This window comes from Mustela nivalis, assembly GCF_964662115.1.
Source record: "Mustela nivalis genome assembly, chromosome: 15".
Classification (NCBI taxonomy): Eukaryota; Metazoa; Chordata; class Mammalia; order Carnivora; family Mustelidae; genus Mustela; species Mustela nivalis.
The window spans coordinates 61,169,324-61,192,377 of NC_139034.1; the positions used below are offsets into that span (position 1 = coordinate 61,169,324).

Sequence of the window (23,054 nt, forward strand, 5' to 3'; positions counted from 1 at the left end):
TTCCCAATTTAAAGAAGGTGCCAAAAAGAAGATTCAGAGAATTTAAATAATTTTCCCAAAGTAATTTAAATTAAATAGCAGGAGAGTCTAGGTCTTTTGATTTAACATCCGAACTGACCTTGCTTTCACTCCTATTACATACTCCTCTACATAGCACACTCTAAAAAAAAAAACTAAATAAATTATGCTTGCTTTTGTTTTGTTGGATTTTATTTTTTCTCTATGTAGAAAGATTTTTTTTATCATATTTCCTTTAAACAGCAACCTTTATCATATAAAATTCTAGTCCTTTATCATTACTAATACCTGCCTTCTTTCCTACCCCAAAACAAAATAACTATAATCTCATTAAATACACACATACACACACACACACACACTCCCCATATTGAAAATTTCTGTAAAAATAACAATATTCTAGCATCAATCAGCTCCTTTCAGCTCTGTCAGTTACTAGCTGTTTGAACTTGAACAAGTTACTTAATCTCTTCATGGTTCATCTTCATCTCTAAAGTGGGTACGTACCTCAGAGATGTTGAGATAACGCAAAATATAATGAATTATATAAGACACTCAGAATAATACCTGCCACAAAATAAATGCTCAAAACTTTTAGCTATTATTTTTATTACTAATACTACTACTGGTTTAGGTGGATAAATTAATGAAAGCATGTTGTTAATCACAATCTGTAACAGTTAATGGTCCTATAATAACGCAGTTTTCTTCTGTTACTTGTCACATGTTCAAATCCCAGGTTGAGACAGAGAACTAAATTTTAAACATGCACTATTCTTAAAGACTATTTTTAAATGTGCATTACCACTACTAACTTTGAAAGGAGTTCAAATCTCTAAATACACACAAGCATCTCCATTTAGAGACTCTGAATATTTATAAAACCAAAACCCATCCTAGCTGTCACTAAAATACATAACAAACTCACTGGTGTATCTGGATTATTTTAGCATATTCTTTGCTAGTTTGTTGATTAGCTATATAACTGCAGGCAAAACAATTATCTGAATCTCCTTTCCTTTGTGAAAGGGATGGGAGAAGCTGGGGTGAGTAACAGACAAAAATTGGGTTAAATTATCTCTAAGATCCTTTCTAGTTCTCTGATCCCTTTCTTTCTCCCTTTGAAACCATCAAGCACAAGACTTTACAGACTCCTCATCCTTAAATATTAATCATTTTTGTTACTTCTTTAATATTTTCCATTTCTTTCAATAATTCCCTATGTCCTGACAAAATATAGTTTCACCTTTGTAACTTCTATTAACAGCCTAGAATATAACTGTCAAACATCTAAATCAGAATTTCCAAAAGATTCAATCTTTTCTGTACCTATCTATAAGCTTACTAATCCTTCAAGATCTAAGCTCCAGTTTTCCTACCTTATGAAATTCTCCTATACTATTCTTTTTCCATCATATGCCTATGTGAAAGATACTTTTCTGAGTTACTCAAGTACTTACAGTTTTTAATAAATTTAGCTTGATGATGTGGTAAATTATGTTTGCAGCTTACTTTAACTGCCTTGTGTTAAAACAATATATATAAAGCCTTTGAAGGTGAAGAACTGGTTATTTCTTTTGTATCTCCAGAGCAATTACTATAGTCCTGAAGGCAAGGCCGATGCTTAGTAACTAATCTTTGAGATACCACTAAGAATCACAATATTTAAGTTGAAAAGGCCTTTAGGCAAATATAATTTCTATTCTACACACAAGCCCAATGGATCCCAGGAAGTCCAAGTAAAATAATGGGTTAGCCAGGACTAGAATCTCGTTCTCCTTTCTCATAGGTCTACATTAGACTTACTCCCTTTAATTATATCCTGCCAGTGAATACAGGCAACTTCCAGGTCATATATCAAAATTTTGTCTTGTTTCATTTCTAAGGTCAGCAAGATCAAGAATATGGTATTAAGACATAAAATTCCATCTTAATTTTAAAGTATCTGGGTGGCCTTTGCGATGTGTTAAGTTTTCTATTCCATGTATATATCAAATGAAACTAAACTATAGGACATTCCCCTCTGAAACAGCAAAATTTAAATCATTCATTTCACAATATCTGAAGGCCTACTGTTAAGAATAGCAACCTGTCTTCCAGACAGTAATTAAACAAACAAAAAAAATCCCTCAGTTTATTTTTTAAATAATTAGCAAAAGACTATTATGGATTAATCAAACCCTTTGGTCAGATTAAAGGGTTTAAATTACTCATATTTTCATAATTTGCCCTTCAATATCCATTATCCCCAACAATGATTATTAGTACGTGTTCTGTTGGACAGTAAGAAAGTACCGCAAAATGAGGAAGAAGATCTTCTCTATCACTCTCTGTAAACGCAGAAATCTCCAATGCCCTGGGACGATGATCCACCACGGCATGACCAGGCACACCTCGACCTCGACCTCGACCCCTGCCTCGGCCATGAGCTGCACCTCGACCTCTTGAGTGAATTCCTCTACCCCGACCAGATGAAAGGATCCCTCGTTTTGCAGCCTTGAAGAGATCAGACACACAAGTTAAACATCACAATTTCTAACACAGGCCGTGTTACATATATTCTGTGAGAATAGTCAATCTTTTATACAATTTGACATCATATTCAAATACTGGCCTATGAAAGGATCTCATAATTTAAGGTAGGGCTTTAGTTTTTGTTTTTTTTAAAAAAAGATTTTATTTATTTATTTGACAGAGAGGCAGAGAGGCAGGTGGAGGGGCGGGGGTAGGCTCCCCTGAGCAGAGAGCCCAACATGGGGCTCGATCCCAGGACCGTGGGATCATGACCCAAGCCGAAGGCAAAGGCCTTATTAGCCCACTGAGCCACCCAGGCACCCCTGAGGGTTTTAGTTTTTAAAGTGAAAGCATTTTAGGTAGCCGATGCAATTAGAAAACAAAATAACATTAATTTAAACAACGTTTTGTTTAAATGTGCCTTTTTCTACTAAGTTCCTACTTTCCAAGAAATCAGACTGTATCTTAAAAACACCAACAATTCTTGATTTCCAAATAATACACAATGTTAAAATGTTACTTCAGCACTTTAATACATACAAAATATACAATAAATTTATTTTTCCACTTAAAACTTCTAAGTAGTGTATTTGTTTGCCTGTTGAACTTCAGTAGGTATAATTATCTCGAATTCATCATTTTAGTCACTTATACTAACATCACTTTATAACCAATGTAGCACAATAACTTATATTCCACCACATTTTTCTATATGGATAGTATACCATTCCTTCACTGCACAAATATTTAACAGTACTTCCTCTATGCAAGTCCTTTCCTTCCTGAAACTCAAATCCTAGAGGGGTAAGAGACCTTTAGCAACCAAGTTACTTAATAGTACTAATGAGAAGTAAAGCGAAGAGTTAAGAAAATGCTTTAAAGACGTGAACAGAACATTAAAGACTGGCAATGAGTAAGATACTAGAACGAAAGCTCCATGAGGATACATACTTGTTTTATTTTCTACTTGATCCCTAGCACTTACAATAGCAGCTGAGAGAGCAGATATTTAATATGTGTTCAGTGAATCAAAGAAGACACAAAGAACAAAAAACGTAAGGGTATGGAGTGGGCTGCAGCATGAACAAAGCAATCGAATTTGAAGGAGAAACATGGTACATCCAAGAATACAGGAAATGCAGTTCAACTGGACTACATGCGATGGAAAAAACAAAGCTAGAGAGACAGGCAGAACCATATCACGAAAAATTTTAAGGACCACAATTAAGGATTTTTAATTTTATCCCAAGAGCCAAGAAAATCAGTTAAAACATTTTAAACACAAAAGCAGAGTGATACCATCAAATCAGTATTTAACATGTTATTCTGGCTAGTTTTAAGAAAAGAGTAGAAAAAAGTAAGAACAAGCTGGGAAACCAGTCAGCAGGCTACTAAAATAGCTCCAACAACAAGATGGAAGCTTCGTCTACAGTGGTGGCATCAGAGAGAAGTAAACATATTTTAAGATATATTTGGAGGTAATATGTATAAAACTTGGTAATTAATTGATATGGACAATGAAGGAAAGGGAGGAATCAATGAAGATTCCCAGATTTCTGGTTTGGGTAACTGTGTAGATGGAATTTAGGGGCAAAACAAATTCAATTTTGAACAGGTTGAGTCTGAGGATGTGAAGTATCCAAGCAGAAATGTCAAGTAGGCACCACTGACAAATCTCTTTAAGTATAAATATTTGTTTGTTCATCTCAAGACAGTTCATCTTAACATTTGTTAAAATAATAATCTAAAACCCAAATAATAAATTTCACAGGTCAAGGATTAATGTTCATAATAGAGCAGCATATACAGACATACGCTTTGAGCCACACTATCTCAAAATATTCCCTGAAAGAGGATTCATGAACAAATCTGAGCAATACTGAATACTGAATACGTATATTTAGGGATTCACAAACCAAAAACCTCTAAAGAAACCCTATGGTAACAAGCATGTTTAATATAAACTTTTCCAAATTTATTTGGCCTCAAAAGCTTTTTGCACTAATATGTTAACAAAAAAATGGAATTGGTATGGTCAGTGACACACTCTGGGAAATAATACATTATTGCATATTCCAACGGTAACTACAAACTGAAGTCTAGCCATCATACAAGGAAACCAGAAAATGCCATTCAGCATTTAGTTTTATTATGATAGAGAAACAAAGCATGGACTAATAAAGATTACTGGTAGAACCACTATTTACTAAAATTTCTGAGCCAAAATTTTAAAAATAACCTGTTTTTTAAAGTATCACCAACAAACAATGAATTCTGGAACACTGAAATTAAAAAAAATAAATAAAAATTAAAAATAAAATAAAGTGCCACCAACACAGGCAAGTAATCTCTATAATAAAGAAAACACAATTTCTATCTTAACTGAAAGAAATCTATCTTTTTCAAAACCTGTTTCCTTGGCCAGAATACAAAAGCAACCCTATGAAGTTTCCAGAGAATGCAAAATGTATGCAGGTTGTGAGACCATCCTATGTTTCTATGACAGGCAAGACGGAGCCTTAAGACAGCACAGTGGTTTGGCTACTAAATGTTAAGTCTTTAATACCCGGATGCCAGTACTAAATTCAGAATATGTCCTATTAGAAAAAAAAAATCAAGGTGCTAACAAATTTGGGCAAAAAAAGCATAATTCTCAGATGAGGGCAAAATAATTTAAAATATAAAAAATTTTAATTGTGGCATCAATCATAAATGTACCCAAGGACCAACTGCATTAATGACATTAATGTCTCTGTACTTCAAAATGTAATTCTGATTTTTAAACACTTTTTTGCTAAATGTTACAAATGCTCATTATAATGATCAATTTCATTAAATTTTTCTTATACAATCATATAGCTAAATTAGAAGAAGTTTATTTTCTTTTATAAACATCCACAGCACCATCTATAGGCAAAACTTAAGTAAGCATGCTTTTAATACAGTTCTCCACTAAAGTCTAATCCTTACAGCAACTCAATATAATATGTCTGTATACACACAGAATATCTTTGTAATATCTGAAAAGGCTTTAACAGATCTTGGTCCCAGGGAGAAGGAGAGACTAAAATTAGGAAAAGAACCGAATTCACTAGAAGTGGAAGGACTTAGGTGTACAGGTAGAACTGCCGCCACCCCTCACTAAATAACAGATTTTCTCTACCAGTTCTGAAAAATTTGCTAATTTCTTCTCTCTTTCCTGTACCAAATCCCAGTATGTATGTCATAGACTACCAACAATTACAGACTACAATGAGGGGGATATATTTTCAAATTGACCACCATGACTACATCTGCTTCTCTTTGGCATACTATGTAGTTGTGGTGAAACATACTTCCAGCTGTAATTCTGTATACTTTCTCCTAAGTTCAGTGACTTCTTCTCCAGCTTGCATCTTCTTATATAAATCCAATTCTGTATCAAGCAATTCTTTCTGCATCTAGAAAATGGTAATTAATAATTTAAGTGACAAAAATTAATATCCTGCATTTACAAAAAAACTTTTTTTTTTTTTACAAAGAGCTTTTTATACATTCCCATTTAATCCGTACATTCCTTCTGTATTTCCAGTCCTACCACCCTAGTCCAAGCCATCAATCACTTCTGGTCTACACTACTACAATAGCTTCCTAACTTGTTCCTACTTCCATTCATTTCCCTATAGTTCATTTTCCATACAGAAGCCAGAGTGAGATTTCTATGGGCTGATATGAAGTAATTTTCAGGAAATAACTGTGAAAAGAAAAAAACAAAAACAAAAAACAAGATGTTAATGAGCAATATATAGTATGCTTTTACATAGGAAAGAATACATACACACATACCAAGAGGGAGAGAAAAATGGGGATAGAGTGGCAGGGATCAAAGGGAAAAGGTATTCTATATATACTTTTTTAATGTAATTTAACTTTCAAAACATGTTTATGTTTTATTCAAAAAATAAAGGCAGCAAGAATGAAATGGAGGGAGATCCAAAATTGACTACGAATAGACACATTTAACTTCATTAACTTGATGGCATAATCACATAAAAGGGGAAAAAAAGTAAGCACAGGCCACAGTTCTGACCCTATACTCTTAGTTGAATATACTGTGAGCTTGTAAAAAATACAAATACATTTTGAATCTTTTACTTAATGGTCAGAAGTGCTATTGTTAGAGCAATTCAGGAACTATGTGGAATGTATTAAATGACTGTGAAAATGAGTACTGTACTGATGTTAGTGGGAAGCAAGCTGTTATTTATGGCAACAGGAGATAAAATACGGAATAAGAGGAGGAAAAGCAGCATCCGGTGGTACTGGAGAGAATCAGAAATATCAGTATGAGTTCATGAATTTACACATATACGTACATACACACAACACCAAGTATAAATGTTGTGTAACTGGAGATTTTTAAAAATCACTTACTATCACATGAAATTATCTTCCTCACTTATTCACATCCAACAGACTGATGTACTAGAATATCCCCCCTTTTAATCAATTCAATATAAGGCTGCTGGAATGCTATTGTTTTTTTAAGATTTTACTTATTCATTTCAGAAAGAGAGAGAGAGAGAGAACGAACAAGCAGAGGGGTTGAGGGAGAAAGAGAAGCAGACTCCCCACTGAGTAGGGAGCCGGACATGGAACTTGATTCCAGGACCCAGAGATCACAACCTGAGCCAAAGGCAGATGCTTAACCAACTGCGATACCCAGGTGCCTCTGGAATGTTACCTCTGTTTTTAACCTTTTGTACTATGAACTTCTTATAAAATGAAGTTCAAATTCTTCCCTCAAGTACCTGTATCACTCAAGTTATCTTTTAAAGATTATCCATAACTATTCTCCTAATTACTGACTTTCCAACTGTAATCTAAAGAATTTAAAAAATTAATAGAGACAGGATTTAAAAGAATAATAGAGTTTGCTTATCTATATATATTTACTATTAATTAATGAAGGAGGGAAAAAATGTTAGCATATAATAGTCGGATTTTAAGCAAAAGATATTACCTAAAAGGAAAATAATCTTAAAGCATTTAAATGTTAAATGTTTTTTAGTAAGTGGTATAATGAAGAACAACACGAAGTAAAATACCTGAGTCTTGGTTTTTATACTTTTTGGAAGACAGCGTCCAGGAGAAACAGCTTTGACTTCATCTTTCAATTTGGTAATATTTTTGGTCAAAACCTCTAAAGTTTTCATTATTTCTGCTTTATCTTCAGACTTCATTGATTTGTTTTTCTCCAGTTTTGAAATTAACATCTGCCAAATTTTTTAAAAAGAAAAAATTAAGATACTTATTCCTCATACTATTAACAAAGCAAACACAGCAAAATAAACATAAAAATAAATAACTACTAGTTTTAATTTATATATTTATGGCAAGGCTTACAACTTCTAAGCAGAATAACAGATTTTGGTGGTGCTATCTCAAGTCTTAATCTTGGCACACTTTGTCAAGAATTTCACGTTATCACTGGTCTCTCAGAATATAAGTTCAAATCACAAACATAAGAAATTCAATCTGACCACCGAAAAGTTGTCAATTTAAAGTAATATCAATAATTTTACTTTCCAATCCTTGTGATTATTACTGGCCCTAAGTATTCCCACTCCAAATGTAGTCTGCAGCCCAGAAAGAACCAGAGGAAGTTTTATGGCTCCCTTCACATAATGAAATCTTAAAAAATTACTTACATTCTTTGTCACAGGGAACAATAACTGGCTAGCCTAAGACTGATATCCCCAACTGATTCCTGATGGACAGGAATCAAAAGATAAACAAGGCAATATGGGGGAGAAGATACCACATACTACAGGTTTTCTCAGTCAAGCTGGTTTCAGTTTGTGGTGTAAAGTACTATAATTTCTCTTTACCAAGTATATCTAAATTTAAATTATAAATTTTAAGTGAAAATGTAAGAAGTTTCTGCCTTTTCAATATTTTGAAATGTCATAACTTATTGCAAGACATAATAAAAAACTGACACTAATTAAATGTCACAGAGCAACCCCGTACAAAATACTGTAAACCATGCAATTTTACATTTTTCTAGCAGCTACATTAGAAAGATTTTTAAAAACCCAAACCAGTAAAGTTAATACTGTGTTTAACTCAATATATCCAAAATGCTATATTTCAAAAAAATTACTGAAATGTTTTACTTTTTTCCTTCATATTACATCTTTGAAATCTAGTATGCATCTTATATCCACAGAGCACATAACAATTTAGACAAGACTTTTCTCTAGTACTCAAAAGTTGGATGAAGCTACTATCTACCATACTGGACACCACAAAACTAGAGGATTCCAAGCCAATTAAAGAAAGGTACATATTTCAACAGAAAAAAAACCTGAGAAAAAGATTCCAATTCACTATCAGTTGACAAATTACTATGCAGCAACATATCTTGATAAACACTCATTTTCACTTCAAGTTGACGACCTGAGTTCCGTGAAATCACTCCAAACACCAGTTCACCATTTAATGCTCTTCATCCTCAATACATTAAGTCAACTGATATATACCTTATCAGACAAATATTTCAGTTTTACCCTTTCCAATTACATAAAATATATTTCTTAGGATTAGCTATATAGTGTCAAATTAAATTTACTTAAAATTAAAAGAACATAAATATATTTTGCCAAATCTAATATTTTACCTTCTGTGTTTCAATGTGCTTTTCTAAAATTTCTTGTTTCCTTTTCCTTACATCTTGCTGAAGTTTCAGTGCCTCCTAGTGAAAGAGACCAAGAATATCATTAGAATATTTACTGTATATTTTTCTGATAAACAGATATTCCAGAGGAAAGAAATGGTTGTAGATGCAACAGTTTGGCAACAAATAAATGTAAAGTTTACAAGTTAAATACATATGTAAGTTTCAAGAGAATCCTTCAACCCCAAATTAATACCTATTATTACACTATGAAAAACAGAAGTTCAGTGGCAGCCAACATACACTTTTCTTTTAGTTCTGTTTTGTGATAAGTCTTGAAAAAACACATACATGCAGAAAAGCTTTCCCACATGCACATTTTGGACACTATTATCTGTACTTACCTGTTTTTTTTTCTGTGCTTCATTATTATCAACTGCAGAGGTGGAAACAAGTAAGGTTTTCTGCGCAGCCTTCAAAGCAGCTGGATTATATACTGTTTTAGTTAGGCCAGTAGATGTAGACAACACCTACCAATACAAATTCAATTTATTAAAAAATGTATTAAGCATTCATGATACCTGTCTTTTCTATAAAACCCAATTTTAAAACACTTTTGTCAAAAATCAGTACACTGAAATAAATGTATTATTTAAATAATTGTAACATTATTAATTAAACCACATTTTGTGATTTGAAAGGGTATGACTGAGGCATAAACTATAAAATAAAAAAACTAAACAGTATATATCTATAGAAAAAAACATACAAAAACTGGAAATCAAGAAAAAGACACTGCAATTACTTCATCACTGAGAAAATATTAGTTGCTAAAAACATTTACTTAGTATCCCTAGTGACTAGAACAAACACTGTACACAAGAGCATGACACAGGAGGAAACTGGATACTGTCCCTCAATTTAACATGATCGTTCACGATTTATAGTTCTGAAATTAACCTTTGTTAAGAACTTAAGAAACTGCTTTCTTTCTCCATTCCTTTTGATGCATCGATCCCTCTGTTTTAAGTGACCTTATTCCCTTAAACCTAGCTCAAGTTCGGCACCAAATGGTCAAGACCTCCACAAACCCCTAATTATTTATTTCTTCTACCCAGATCCTTCCATGAAATTTTATTCCTATTCCTATTTAAACACCTAACTAAAATGACCGAATGATATATTAATTTATGTGTCTGTCTATTCAGTAAAACCACCAAAACCACGTCTTTCTCCTCTTTGCGCTTCTTCTAGTACCTAAACCTTGTTACCAACTAATTATGACACTCTGGGTAACTTCAAGCACCTTCAAGCACCTTCTTTGGGCCTCACTTTGTTCATCTATAAAATGAAAATGTTTAAATTAATGGCATCTAATGTCCTTACAAACTCAAAAATTCATTCCATGAGGGTACAGCTTTTTTTTTTGCTTCATTCACCACTCTATCTTCAGTGCCTATAACAGTGCCAGGGCATGTAGTAAACACTCAACGAATAGTTTTGCACCTAAATTAAACTGAAATGATGATAAACTGAAGTGTACAATCTATTCATGAAAATAAAAGTGTATAGGCTACCTTTTTCATTCTTCAAAAGCAGGAAGCTGTAGGTTCCAGAGTGTGGTCAGTTACCAGTTTTTAAGAAAGGAGTCTAGAGATCCCTTAAGAGTAATCTATGAATGTTATAAAAACTAAACATGGAACCATATGTGTGAACGATGTAACTTTCCAGAGGAAAAAAAACACAGTTTCCAAAGTGTTAAGGGAGTTCCCTTCTTAAAATTAGGTTAAAAGAATTACAAAAACAGATTATCAGTGAGAAAAAGCCTGACCTTTTAGCTACTAAAATATAAACATCTGGGTCTATCAGAGAAGTACCAGACACTATTTTCTAGTGTGCTTTCATGAAGTTAGATTAGTAAACATCACAAAGATTAGACAACTCATCACTAGTCTAAGTATTCAAGAATGTTTTAGCCTCCAAGTAACATAAAAACCAAGAATACTATTAATTATACTGGTTCCACACAATAAAACTGACGTTTAAAAATAAAGGTTCTTTATAATACTTGAGGTGTATCAAATCTGACTGATAATTTTCTTCAATAACGAAAAATAATACTCAGATATCACTAAAAATAATGAAATGGTTGCCTTCGGTAATATATGGAGTAAATACAGATTTACTTTGCAGTCTAACTTCAGTCACCATTCTCTGTAATATCAGAAAAAAAATTTCTTCTATGCTACCTTACCATACCATATGATGCTAAACTACACGATCATACAAGGATGACATTATAACTTTATAGAGAAACACAAGATAATGTGCTAAAGACAGTCTGAGTGTCTCATAAACTGTTTCCTTCATGAGCGTGCCATAAAGAGTTGAAAAGTTGTGACCAAAAAGATTTTTATACTCAAATAAGTTGGAAATAATACAAACCTACTTTCTAGTTTCAAGATGCATTTTACCATAAAAGCTGTGAGAAGGCCTGAACTAAAGAAACCCATGTAACTTGTTTAATTTGGCATTTCTCCAATTTCAGTGAGAAGGGAACACTCCTTTTCAAAGTATACTTGTTAACATCTGATATCAGACTAAGAAATACTAGTTCGAAGTGAATAAAACTGTATGACAAAAATGAGAAGACTCCTTTACTCCTAAAAGCATCCCACCTCCTTGTTTTATCCAGGAACCGCCTTCTATTCTCTCTACAGAAGATTAGCTGGCATATTTCACTGAGTTCAAGACATCACTACAAAACACATTATCACAATGTACCCCTACTAAAGACAAATATGTTGCCAATTATAACCACAAACAGATAAGATGTAGCTTAATTCAGAGGTGTTGAAAGGTGAAAATAAAATGTCTTATAAACAATGAACTATATGATCACAAAAACTGCTCACTATTTGAATCTATTTGGTTCTAGAGTTTATAGACAGTAAGAGTATGAATAGCAAGGGATATCTGTATTTTCAAAAGACAAAGATGGAGTTGTGATAAAAGAGAAGAAAATCTGTTAAGAATGAAACCAGTGGAAGGACATGACAAATCCAAAAGAACAGAAGGTGCTACAACTTCTAAGAACAAAGTCAAAGCACAGGTGGTGGCTTTTCAAACAATCACACCTTCTCTATTTTCCAAATGGGTTTCTGCCTGCGCTGTATTTTTTTTATATATTGACCTTACTGCATTCACCTATTAATTCCAAAGGTTGGTGAATTCCTTTGGATTTTTCACATATATGATGTCATCTGCAAGTAAATACAGTTTTGTTTCTTCTTTTGCCATCTTTTCACCATTTATTTCACTTTCTTGCCTTACTACACTGATTAGGCTCTACACTTAAAAAAGTGATGATTTCTAGAAGAGATCTTCTTCCTGATCTCAAGAAGAAAATCATTCAATATTCCACTATTCGGTATTTTAGCTATAGAGGTTTTATGAAGATAAAGTTTATCAAATTAAGGAAGTTTCTATTCTTATTTTGTATGCTGTTTATTGTGACTAAGTAATAAATTTCATCATATGCTTTTTCTACTGAAATAATCATAGGAGGTTCTTCCTACTCTTCTCCCCCTTATTCTGTTAATGTGGTAAATTAAGTGGATTTTCAAATGTTAACTCAATCTTGCATTTCTGGAATAAATTCTACCTGGCCAGCATGTATTTTCTTTCTTATTATCACTGAGAACCTGCTAATATTTAGCTTAGGATTTTTAGGTATACATTCATGAGCTATTGCTTATAATTTTCCTTTATTGTAATATACTTGTTAGGTTTGGTGTCAAAGGTTTGTTGAATTCAAAAAGTGAGCTGAAAAGTATCATATATGCTTTGTTATTAAAATGTACATCACTACTACCTCTCACTTTCCAAGACAAAAGTCAATTTCTTAACAAGTTACAATCCATTAACACCTCTTTACCTTATTTCCTATGTGAAATATTATCAGACGTAAACTACTATTAATTCTTGTAAATAAAAAAAAAAAACAGGGGCGCCTGGGTGGCTCAGTGGGTTAAGCCGCTGCCTTTAGCTCAGGTCATGATCTCAGGGTCCTGGGATCGAGCCCCTCATTGGGCTCTCTGCTAGGCAGGGAGCCTGCTTCCTCCTCTCTCTCTCTCTGCCTACCTCTCTACTTGTGAACTGTCAAATAAATAAATAAAATCTTAAAAAAAAAAAAAAAACAATCTTGGTAATAATTCTGACTAAATAATCCAGGTAATAATCCTGAGAAAGATCAATGCATTTAAAAAAAAATCAGGGGCACCTGGGTGGCTCAGCCATTGAGCATCGGCCTTTGGCTCAGGTCATGATCCCAGAGTTATGGGATCGAACCCTGCATCAGGCTCCCTGCTCAGCAGGAAGCCTGCTTCTCTCTCTCCCACTCCCCCTGTTTGTGTTCCCTCTCTTACTATCTTTCTGTCAAAAAAAAAAATAAAATCTTAAAAAAAAACAAAAGTATTCAGTAACAGTTACGAAAAGAAACTCATAAATTCCTTAACTGTTATATTTAAAAATTACACAACAAATGAAAATTAAAAAATCAGAGGGTTACTTAGATGGCTGCGTTTTTCAGTTAAGGAAACAGAGTAAGCTTTGTTCAGGATCATACCTAATGTCAGCTGTTAACTCAACAGCTGAAGTCTCCAAATGACTCGCAATGTTCCTTCAGTATACCACATAATTTCCCTTTTAAAAGTCCCATGGTGCTTATGTTAACATATCATATTGCAAAGAGACAAAGATACATATTTTTAGATTTTAAAAAAGGTCAGGGGGAGGAGGGAAAGAAAGAAACTATTGCTAAGCTGCTAAGGAACAATAACATCCTATACCTGAAACTGATAATGATACACAAACCTTAAATATTCATGTAATTAATCATTTTACTTTCTTAGTTAAGAAGGGTCTTAGGGAGATAATTTGGACAGTCTTAAGTCTTTCTGTAGACTAATCAAGGTGGTACACACAGATGCCACTTTTATTCTTAATAAATCACTGTATCTTGAGAAGTACTCAAACATCATTTCACTAATCAGTCTTTCCAAATCATATCATTTAATAGCTACTGCAATGTCTTTTAAGATTTCGGTGTATAAATTAAGTTTTAAGTTTTCTCTTTCAACATAAAAATGGACTTTTAGAATAAAGAATCACTGAAGGGTTTACTCAGTGTTGTTCAGAGGAAGGGGAAATTTTTTATATTTGTATACTTACTTGCTTTCATAACGACAGAAGACACTGTATAGATACTAGTTTTGAGTATTTCCCAGCCTTCAATTTGATGATGGGAAACATTCTTCTATCCTTCCTAAGACTTCTCTGAATCACTAAGCTCTAAGGATTCTTCATCAAAAACCCCTACAGACTTGGGGAATGGGAACAACCAAGAATAAGCAAAAACAAAATGCTATTCTATAAAGAAGTTCACTGAAGATGACTGAAAGTTACACACTTCTAAATAACTGCTTTCCTTAAAAGATTCTTTATAGTATTTACAGTATTTCTTCATAAAAATACTACCATTAGTGATTTTTCAGTTAATGGTAACTCTATTACTAAATGTACACTATCAATTCCAAATCTCTTTTATCCTAAAGCTATATAAAACACATTAAAAAAGAAAAAAGAAGCAAACATACCAGAAGAGTTCTGTAAAAGCTATAAATTTCAGATTCTAAATCTTGACATAAACAGATGCTAAGTATAAAGTTTTTAGACCTCTCCAGAATTGGTCATTACTAAACAAAGTGTAACAGACTTATTTTCTTTATTCCTTAGTTACTTACTATCAAGGTGGATAAACCTAATCAAAGTTAATACTTAGATACTGCTAAAGTCAGTAGCATGGACTAAGATATAGACAAATACAGGGGGGGAAAAGGGAGGCATCATATGGGGAAAAAAATTAAAGATTTTATAGACTAGGGTAAAGAGATTTTTTCAAATCTTTAAAAGAATGACTAGAATTCACTTAGAGGAAAATGGACTCCAGGAAAATCACCACCAAAAAAAGAAAAAGAAAAAAGGCAGGAAAGAGTGAGAAATAATGAGCAGAAAAAGGCTTGCTAAGGTAAAAAGAAGATCCAACACAGAGACATAAGCCCCAAATAACTGAGATATAATACGCTACGAATAAAGCAGGTATGTAGCTGGGGAAATGAAGTTCTTAACTTCTGTAAGAAGTTAACATTAAAATAAGTCAAAGTACAGTGGTGGTAGTATAAATCTCAGGAGGAGCATACGGCTAGGACACCACATCCAGAGGCCAAGAAACTGAAGTTGGGGAAGAAAAAGAAGTGGATGACAAACACAAGTGAATGACTCTCGGGTTTTTAGACTGCACAACTTGGAAAATGGTGGTAGAACTTCCAGAGTCGGAGTGAGGAAGAGAGGTTAATTTAGGTGGCAAATCATCATTTTTTAAGCACATTATGCCTGAAGTAATGTAGAGGTGCCCAAGACGAAAATCTGAAATACAGAATGAGATTCAAATTCAAATTTCTAGAATTGCCTTAGTTTAACATGGCAAATAAGGAAGAGGATATACTGAAAAACCAGTGAGGAGAGGTTAGCCCTTTCATGGGACGCTCTATGTAACATATAAGAGTCAACTTTCTACATAATCTTAAAAATGGAAAGAGCCATGGATATAAAATAGAGGAGACCCACATTCTAGTCCTGACTCACTAATTCCTAGTTTATCCACCGAGCCTTACCTTCCTTCTAAGGTGAGGACACAGAAATGAGAAAAATGATCTAATCCTATTCTGTGATTCCATATATCAAATAAGACTAAAGACCAGAGCATTCGCTCATACCTAAATGGAAAAAATAAATAATACACCTACACAAAACTATGAGATAGGTCCATTTAATCAGTAATTACCCCATTGTTTAAAAAAAGAAATGACAAATGACAATTTTCAGGCTATGTACAACAGCTGTTAGTAATAGGTAACAAATTTATATTTACATCATCCTTTCCAATTAAAAAATACTTTTAAATGAATCATTTTATTTAATCCTCACAAAACTCTGTGAGCAACACAAATTTACAATCATCATTTCACCAACGAGGAAAAAGAATCGGAAAGGTTAAGAGCACTGCCCAGTATCATGCAGTTAGTAAGTGAAGAGCCCAAATTCAAACTCAGGTAAAATTTCTAATTTGTGGCCTTTTCCATTAGGCTGCGAGAGTTTTCAAATTAAAATGCACAATGTCGCTAAAGAAAATACAGTAATGAGAAAATGAAAAGAAGGAAGCACATAGACATATAGTGAGAGGCAAATATTAAAATGCTGATGCAAAAGTTAAAAAAAAAAGGCAAAATTTTTTCTTTTTCAGCAGATGGAAAGCAAAAAGGTAGGAATAAGAGATACAGATACTATTAAGAAGCAGGAGTTTAGAACTATGAAAAAAATTAAAAAATTAAGATGCCACCTGAAAACATTTATGAAGCCAAGACAAACAGATCATGCTATTATTCTTCTTACCTTTTCAGTTGCTGAAACAGATGGCTTTGATACAAAACCCAACCTGTCCTTCACAGATAACTTAGTTACATTCTAAAAAAATTAAAATGGACATATTCAGTGTTTCCCCAAACATATAGGTCTGTTGGGATTTTGAACATTCTGATTCTACTAATATATACTAACTCGTTAAGTATACTGATGTTAATCACACAAACCTGGGCCTTTTTCAAAGACAGAGACAGAAAGAAAATGTGTGTGGAAAAACAAACAGTACGCAGTATTATGCACTCATAAAAAATCATGATGTAAAGTAAGGTTTCAACTAGGTATTTATTAAAGTCCCTCCACTGATACAGAATCATTAATTCTTAGAATCCTATGTTGACAAGTGTTCAGAAAGTGTGAACACTGTAAATATTAGATTTGAGAAACTAAAATATCTGCCTGCTTCTTGAGCTTAAAAATAAAAGCCATTCTTTCCTAAAGTATGTTTCTATAGCCAAATACACTGTATCTGGCGATGATTTGAGATTACAGGATGGGGAATTATTATCACTGGGGTTTTTTTAGTAATTGAAAATTTATCAATTTCCGTTCTGCATGTTTCCATACAATCTCATTATCTGACTCTTCAGGAATTACCTAGAAGACTATTTTAATAAAATAGCATCCTAACTATATCTTAATGCTTACACTGAACAACAAATGCTAAAATACCTAGAGAAAAAGAAAGCTAAGTTTCAAAGACAGAGGGTGCAGAAACAAGAAACTGCCACTCAAGTGTGGAAGGGAATGACATGTGGAGAAGAGAATCTGAAAGTCAGGAATGAGTGATGCAAAGTTCTGAGAACTATGTAAGTAACTTGAAACAGTATCATCAAGCATGCTAAAACCTGATGGCTTAAGCCTTCCCTTCACAAAAGCTTTTGGTGCAGTCTACTGTATCATCTTCTCTGGAATAGAAATGTAGTTAAGTAAAAGATGATGGGAAAAATAAGATTTAATATACTGAACTTCATTTTTCAGGCAGTTTTGCTTAAAATTAATTCCTTCACAAAGTGAAAGGGAACTCAAGTATTAACTAGAGAGAAGAATTTAAAATTCAAATACTATAGGAAAAACAGAATGTGAAAATCTTATGCTAATGGTAAAAAGAAAATTTACAGGCGGAATTCATATATGTACAGACTGTATTTCTGTATAAGATACACAAAATTAACTATAATTCGAATCACAAGGGACAATTTGCTGAGAACCTGTTATGAGACACACACAATAAGACTTTTCATTTACCTGAGGAAGGTCTGAACTGGCACTCTGTGCTTCTGCTGGTTCAATAGTATTTGAAGGTACCGGACCCAATCGCTCTTTAACTGACTGCTTCACAACAGGCAAAATGGGCTGCTGGACTAAGGGCTGCATTGCCTCAGAATAAAAAAAAAAAATGTTAAACAAGAGGAGGATCAGCTCATGAACATGTCAAGTAACCTCTGTTATTTGTTATTACATTGCCCATGCAGAAAGTTTTAAAAGTGCAGCTTATAATCAAAACCTGTCTTCCAAATTCCTTCACACACACATATATGGATGTTTTTCTTTGCATAAATTAACTTATTTATAAAGGAAATAATGAACAGGAGAAAATTCAATTGAGAAACAAACTGCTATAAAATCCTCCTGTAAGCAACTGATCTAACATTAGTGACTGATTCAGTGACTGAAAAAGAGAAAGGGAAGGTGGGCGGGGGGGATGGAAGGATTTCCAAAATGAACACACAGTATGAGTTTCTGAAATATGTATTAGCTACCAAATACTGATTGGCTCCTACCTACTAGGCACTTTTCTATATGCTTTTTATCTTATCATCCAATGATTCTCTAAACTAGGGACTAACTTCTCAATAAAGAGAACAGGTTAAGGAAATTAAGTAAGTTCCTTCAGTCTTCACAGTTTTGGAGAATCTGAATTTAAGTCTACCTGACTGCAGTACTCCTGCTCTTAAAACACTATATGCTAAGAGCTTTCTGAGAAAAGCATTGAGTTTCACACAAATCTCTCTCTTACCTTTGGAGAAGTAGTTTGCAACTGCTGGGTACTTCCTTCTCTGTGCCAATAAACCTTAATAAAGCGATTGTTTAGTACTGCTTCTGTACTTGATATAGCTTTCTTTGCTTCTTCATATGTTGCAAATTGGATAAGGGCACCTTCAGGATCACCATTATAAGCAACCTAAGATTTAAAATATTAAGACCAGTGAATTCCAAAAGAATCCATTGTTTCATCCAATAAAATTCCTCAAGAGATGAAATTCAGGTCCTTCCAGGAAGCATTCTATCTTTACATCTAGATTATTTTCTTTCTTACGTCTAGATTATTTACCACGGTTTACTTTCACTCCCAAAGAAATGTTAACTAAGGACTGTATTAAAAAATGCAAACTGAAACAGTAGTCAGATACCATGATTTGCTCCTCAGTTTTGAAAATTTCCCTAAATTAATATTACCAGGACACTTAAATTACAAGAGGAAAAGAATATTCTGAAAACTTTTTTGTGTCTACATCTAAATGTGGTAGATAAAATTGAATTGCTGTAAAAAGATACTCAGAGATGTTCAAGATTACATAACTGTGGAGTAATATGTATACCATGGGTCTGCATATTTTTTAATATATATATCTTTTGCGCATGCTAACTGAAACACAAAAAACCTAGAATAATATATGATATATTTTTAACACCAATAGGATTATGGGGATATATGGGGAAAGGAATGAGAAGTACACAAAGAGTTAAGGTGGAAACATTTCCTTTAAATTCTATATAAACTGCTATTGCCCCCGGGCGCCTGGGTGGCTCAATGGGTTAAGCCTCTGCCTTCAGCTCAGGTCACGATCTCAGGTCCTGATCGAATCCCATATCGGACTCTCTGCTAGGCAGGGAGCCTGCTTCCTCCTTTCTCTCAGGGAGCCTGCTTCCTCCTCTCTCTCTCTTCTCTCTCTCTGCACCTGCCTCTCTACCTACTTGTGATCTCTCTCTGTCAAATAAATAAAATCTCTAGAGGGGGAAAAAAAAAATTTCTATTGGCCCACACCAAGCAAGCATGCATTTTTTCATGTTCTTTTTGTATTATTTATTTATTTATTTTTAAAGATTTTATTTATTTATCTGACAGAGACCACAAGTAGGCGGAGAGGCAGGTAGAAGCGGCAGCGGGGGAAAGCAGGCTCTGCCGAGCAGGGAGGCCGATGCGGGGCTTGATCCCAAAGCCCTGGGATCATGACCTGAGCCGAAGGCAGAGGCTTTAACCCACTGAGCCACCCAGGTGCCCCTATATTATCTTTTAAATGTCAAAAAAGCAAAATTTTCCAAACAATCGACTTCAGTTGTACTCTCTAAAAAAGTTATTTTTATCAGGTTATGGGAAGTAATTATTATAGTTGAAAAGAACACCATACATACTGGAAAAAAAGCCCAACATAATTACAGTATTTTTGACATATATAATGTTAACTCATACTAAATAATCTCATCTAAATCTAAAATACCCAACCCAAGGTCTAATTTTAGGTGAAGTCATATACAAATTACACTGATACTTAATCCTTAAGGATGTTCAAAAGTGATAGAGGAAAAAGTAAATATTTGAACTAATTAAGTATTCCTTAATTAGCTGATATTTGGGTCCCCCAAAAGTTAAAGTTTAAGTGCTTCCTGATATACGAGCAGCAGAAACATCCTGACTAAAGCATTCTGTTGTAATGCTTCAAAGAAACTGAGGAACACTATTAAAGATTAGATATTCCTGGGCACCTGGGTGGCTCAGTCGATTAAGCATCTGCCTTTGGCTCAGGTCATGATCCCAGCTTTCTGGGATCGAGCCCCACGGTAGGGTCTCCTCTCAGTAAGAGCCTGCTTCTCTCTCTCCCTGCCACTCTCCCTGCTTGTACTCTGTGTCAAATAAATAAAGTCTTTTTAAAAACTAAAAAATAATTTTAAAAAGATTAGATTTTTCTACTCTAATTATTTAAAGTTTGCTATAATTTTGTAATAACTTCTATTAGGTAGAAAGTATATAATATGATCAATCAAAACTCCTTGCCTTCTGAGAGCAAAAAACTTACTCAAAATCATACATCGTTTTAAAAATATAGTTCTGTATCATTCCAATTTTCCAAATTTAGAATGTCACCAAATTTTCCATATTCCTTTATAAAAGTATTTTTCTTACTACATTAAAATCCCTCCCTAAATAATTAAGCAAAGACCATACAATTACTGCATAGCTCTTACCTGTAAGTTAACCAAGGTTCCAAATCGACTAAAATGTTCATTAAGTTTGCTGATATTATTTAATTCTGGAGGAACTTTTCTAAGTTCAAGTTTGGTGTTTTCATTTCCAAACTGAACCTTCTTCTGGAAGCCTGGGCTGTTTGTTCTATTAAAATTTGGCCTGTAACAAAAAATCAAGTTGATTAATATATTTATTTATAAATCCTAACCCCTATCAAGCACAGATTAATAAGGTTTTACAATTTAAGTTCTATTGTTTTTTCAAACTGAAATTACTGGTTGATAAAGAAATTTTCTTCCAAAAACTGAAATTTCTTAATTACTACTGTACATATCGTTCACAGAAGCTAACTGAGAAGAATTCTCCTATGCCATTTATTATGTCCCACTCGAATCCACACCCACTTAAGCAGGAAAAGTCCAGTGCTCTTTCAGTAAATTTGCATATACAATTTTTGTTGCACTTCTGCAAAAGCTAGCTTACTGAAATGTATCCTATTCTAAAACAGTGATTAAACAAGGTATAACCGTCTCAACCACTTTCCACCTTAAAAAAAAAAAAGTCAAAACTGTAAACCATACATTTGGCGCTTGAAAAAAGGCCAAAACTGTGGCCCAGAGAGGTTACACACTTTTCTTACATCACAGAATTACAAGCAGAGCCAGAACTAGATAGTACCCATTACTAAATTATGTTAAAGCTCTGAAAGTGTGATCCTCTCTCCTTTAACTTACAAATGTTATAAGAGAATCTTCACACGCACGCCAGCATTCTGGTTCTTTCAATTATCCTCTTTCTCTGAAGCCCTTCCCTGACAACTTTAATGACTATCCAGTCTCCCCAGCTCCCCAAAAGATCACTTTCCAGCTCTAAATAGGACTTGCCTACATGCTAAAGCCTCTTCCCAAACCTGACCCAACTTTCTTCTCGAATAGTGGTCTCATGACTACCCTTTCTATAGGTAGTTTTCACTGACGTCTCTAAGTTAAGCAGTGTTTTTTTCTGGACGTGGGGAAAGGAAGGAAGAGGAAAAATTGTGTCCTTGACTACCACAACAATTCTGTATGAAAATACCCTCCAAGTACCTATTAACTTACAAATATTTAGAAATCAATGTACACTATAGTGTGAGACTGCTTATAAAACAGAATTATATAAAGCTCATTTTGAAAGAGAATACTATACTGCCAAATAATACTCCAGTATCCTAAAAATCACTATACATTAAAACTTCTCAATCCTGCCAGCTTACTTATCAAACCAGGTCTTCTTTGTAGGAGCTCCAGGCTCCCCGGAACCAATGGTTCTTTTCCTTGATTCCGAATCCACTACTATCCTCATACTGCTTTTATTAGGAGGTTTTTCTATTTGAAAAGAAAAGAGAGCACAGATTAATATTTTCTGTTTACCACAGATACTTCCTTAAATGCATACTGAAAACAAAGTTCTGGCTTCTTGTCCAAATATACACTTTTAGAAGAAACAGAAATAAATGCAGATTCAAATAGAATAATCTAAAGGATTTTAACTTATTCTGAATTCACTTCATATCTAACTAAAGACGACTCAGGAATTCTTACATGTCAAATTACAAAATGACTCTATAGGCCACTTCTTTTCGAGGTAGCGGTTGGGGGGATGGTAAAGGTAAAATCAATGCCACTGTTTTCATCGGCCATCACCCTCCCCGTAAATAAATGTACAAATAAATCAGAAATTTAAGTTTCTGATTTATTTAAGGCTTTGAGTTCATAGTTTTGAAATCAAATGCACGACCTAAATTTAACATTTATTCAAATTTAAATTTATTCAAAATTTAAAATTAACCCAATGACCTTCAAGAATTGATAACTTAAAAAAAAAGAATTGATACTATGATCTCCCTGATATGAGGAAGTGGTGATGCAACATGGGGGCTTAAGTGGGTAGAAGAAGAATCAATGAAACAAGATGGAATTGGGAGGGAGACAAACCATAAGTGACTCTTAATCTCACAAAACAAACTGAGGGTTGCTGGGGGGAGGAAGGTTGGGAGAAGGGGGTGGGATTATGGACATTGGGGAGGGTGTGTGCTTT

At 33.8% G+C, this 23,054-nt stretch overlaps 1 protein-coding gene across 19 annotated transcripts in view; it reads right to left on the reverse strand.

Annotated features, from left to right (window-relative positions):
* The window catches only part of RBM26 (RNA binding motif protein 26), an 86,570-nt gene that overhangs the window by 18,877 nt on the left and 44,639 nt on the right, over window positions 1-23,054 (reverse strand). For 7 of the 19 annotated variants that reach the window (XM_082700881.1, XM_082700876.1, XM_082700891.1 and 4 more), the window contains exons 10-19: window positions 22,231-22,342; window positions 20,978-21,137; window positions 18,750-18,914; window positions 17,978-18,109; window positions 16,703-16,774; window positions 9,595-9,720; window positions 9,194-9,268; window positions 7,620-7,787; window positions 5,868-5,972; window positions 2,314-2,514 (exon numbers count right to left, since the gene is read on the reverse strand). In XM_082700881.1, the coding sequence (XP_082557007.1) occupies window positions 2,314-2,514; window positions 5,868-5,972; window positions 7,620-7,787; window positions 9,194-9,268; window positions 9,595-9,720; window positions 16,703-16,774; window positions 17,978-18,109; window positions 18,750-18,914; window positions 20,978-21,137; window positions 22,231-22,342 (1,316 nt within the window). The remainder of the gene's footprint in view (window positions 1-2,313; window positions 2,515-5,867; window positions 5,973-7,619; window positions 7,788-9,193; window positions 9,269-9,594; window positions 9,721-16,702; window positions 16,775-17,977; window positions 18,110-18,749; window positions 18,915-20,977; window positions 21,138-22,230; window positions 22,343-23,054) is intronic. The other 12 variants (XM_082700890.1, XM_082700887.1, XM_082700885.1 and 9 more) reach the window with 3 other exon arrangements.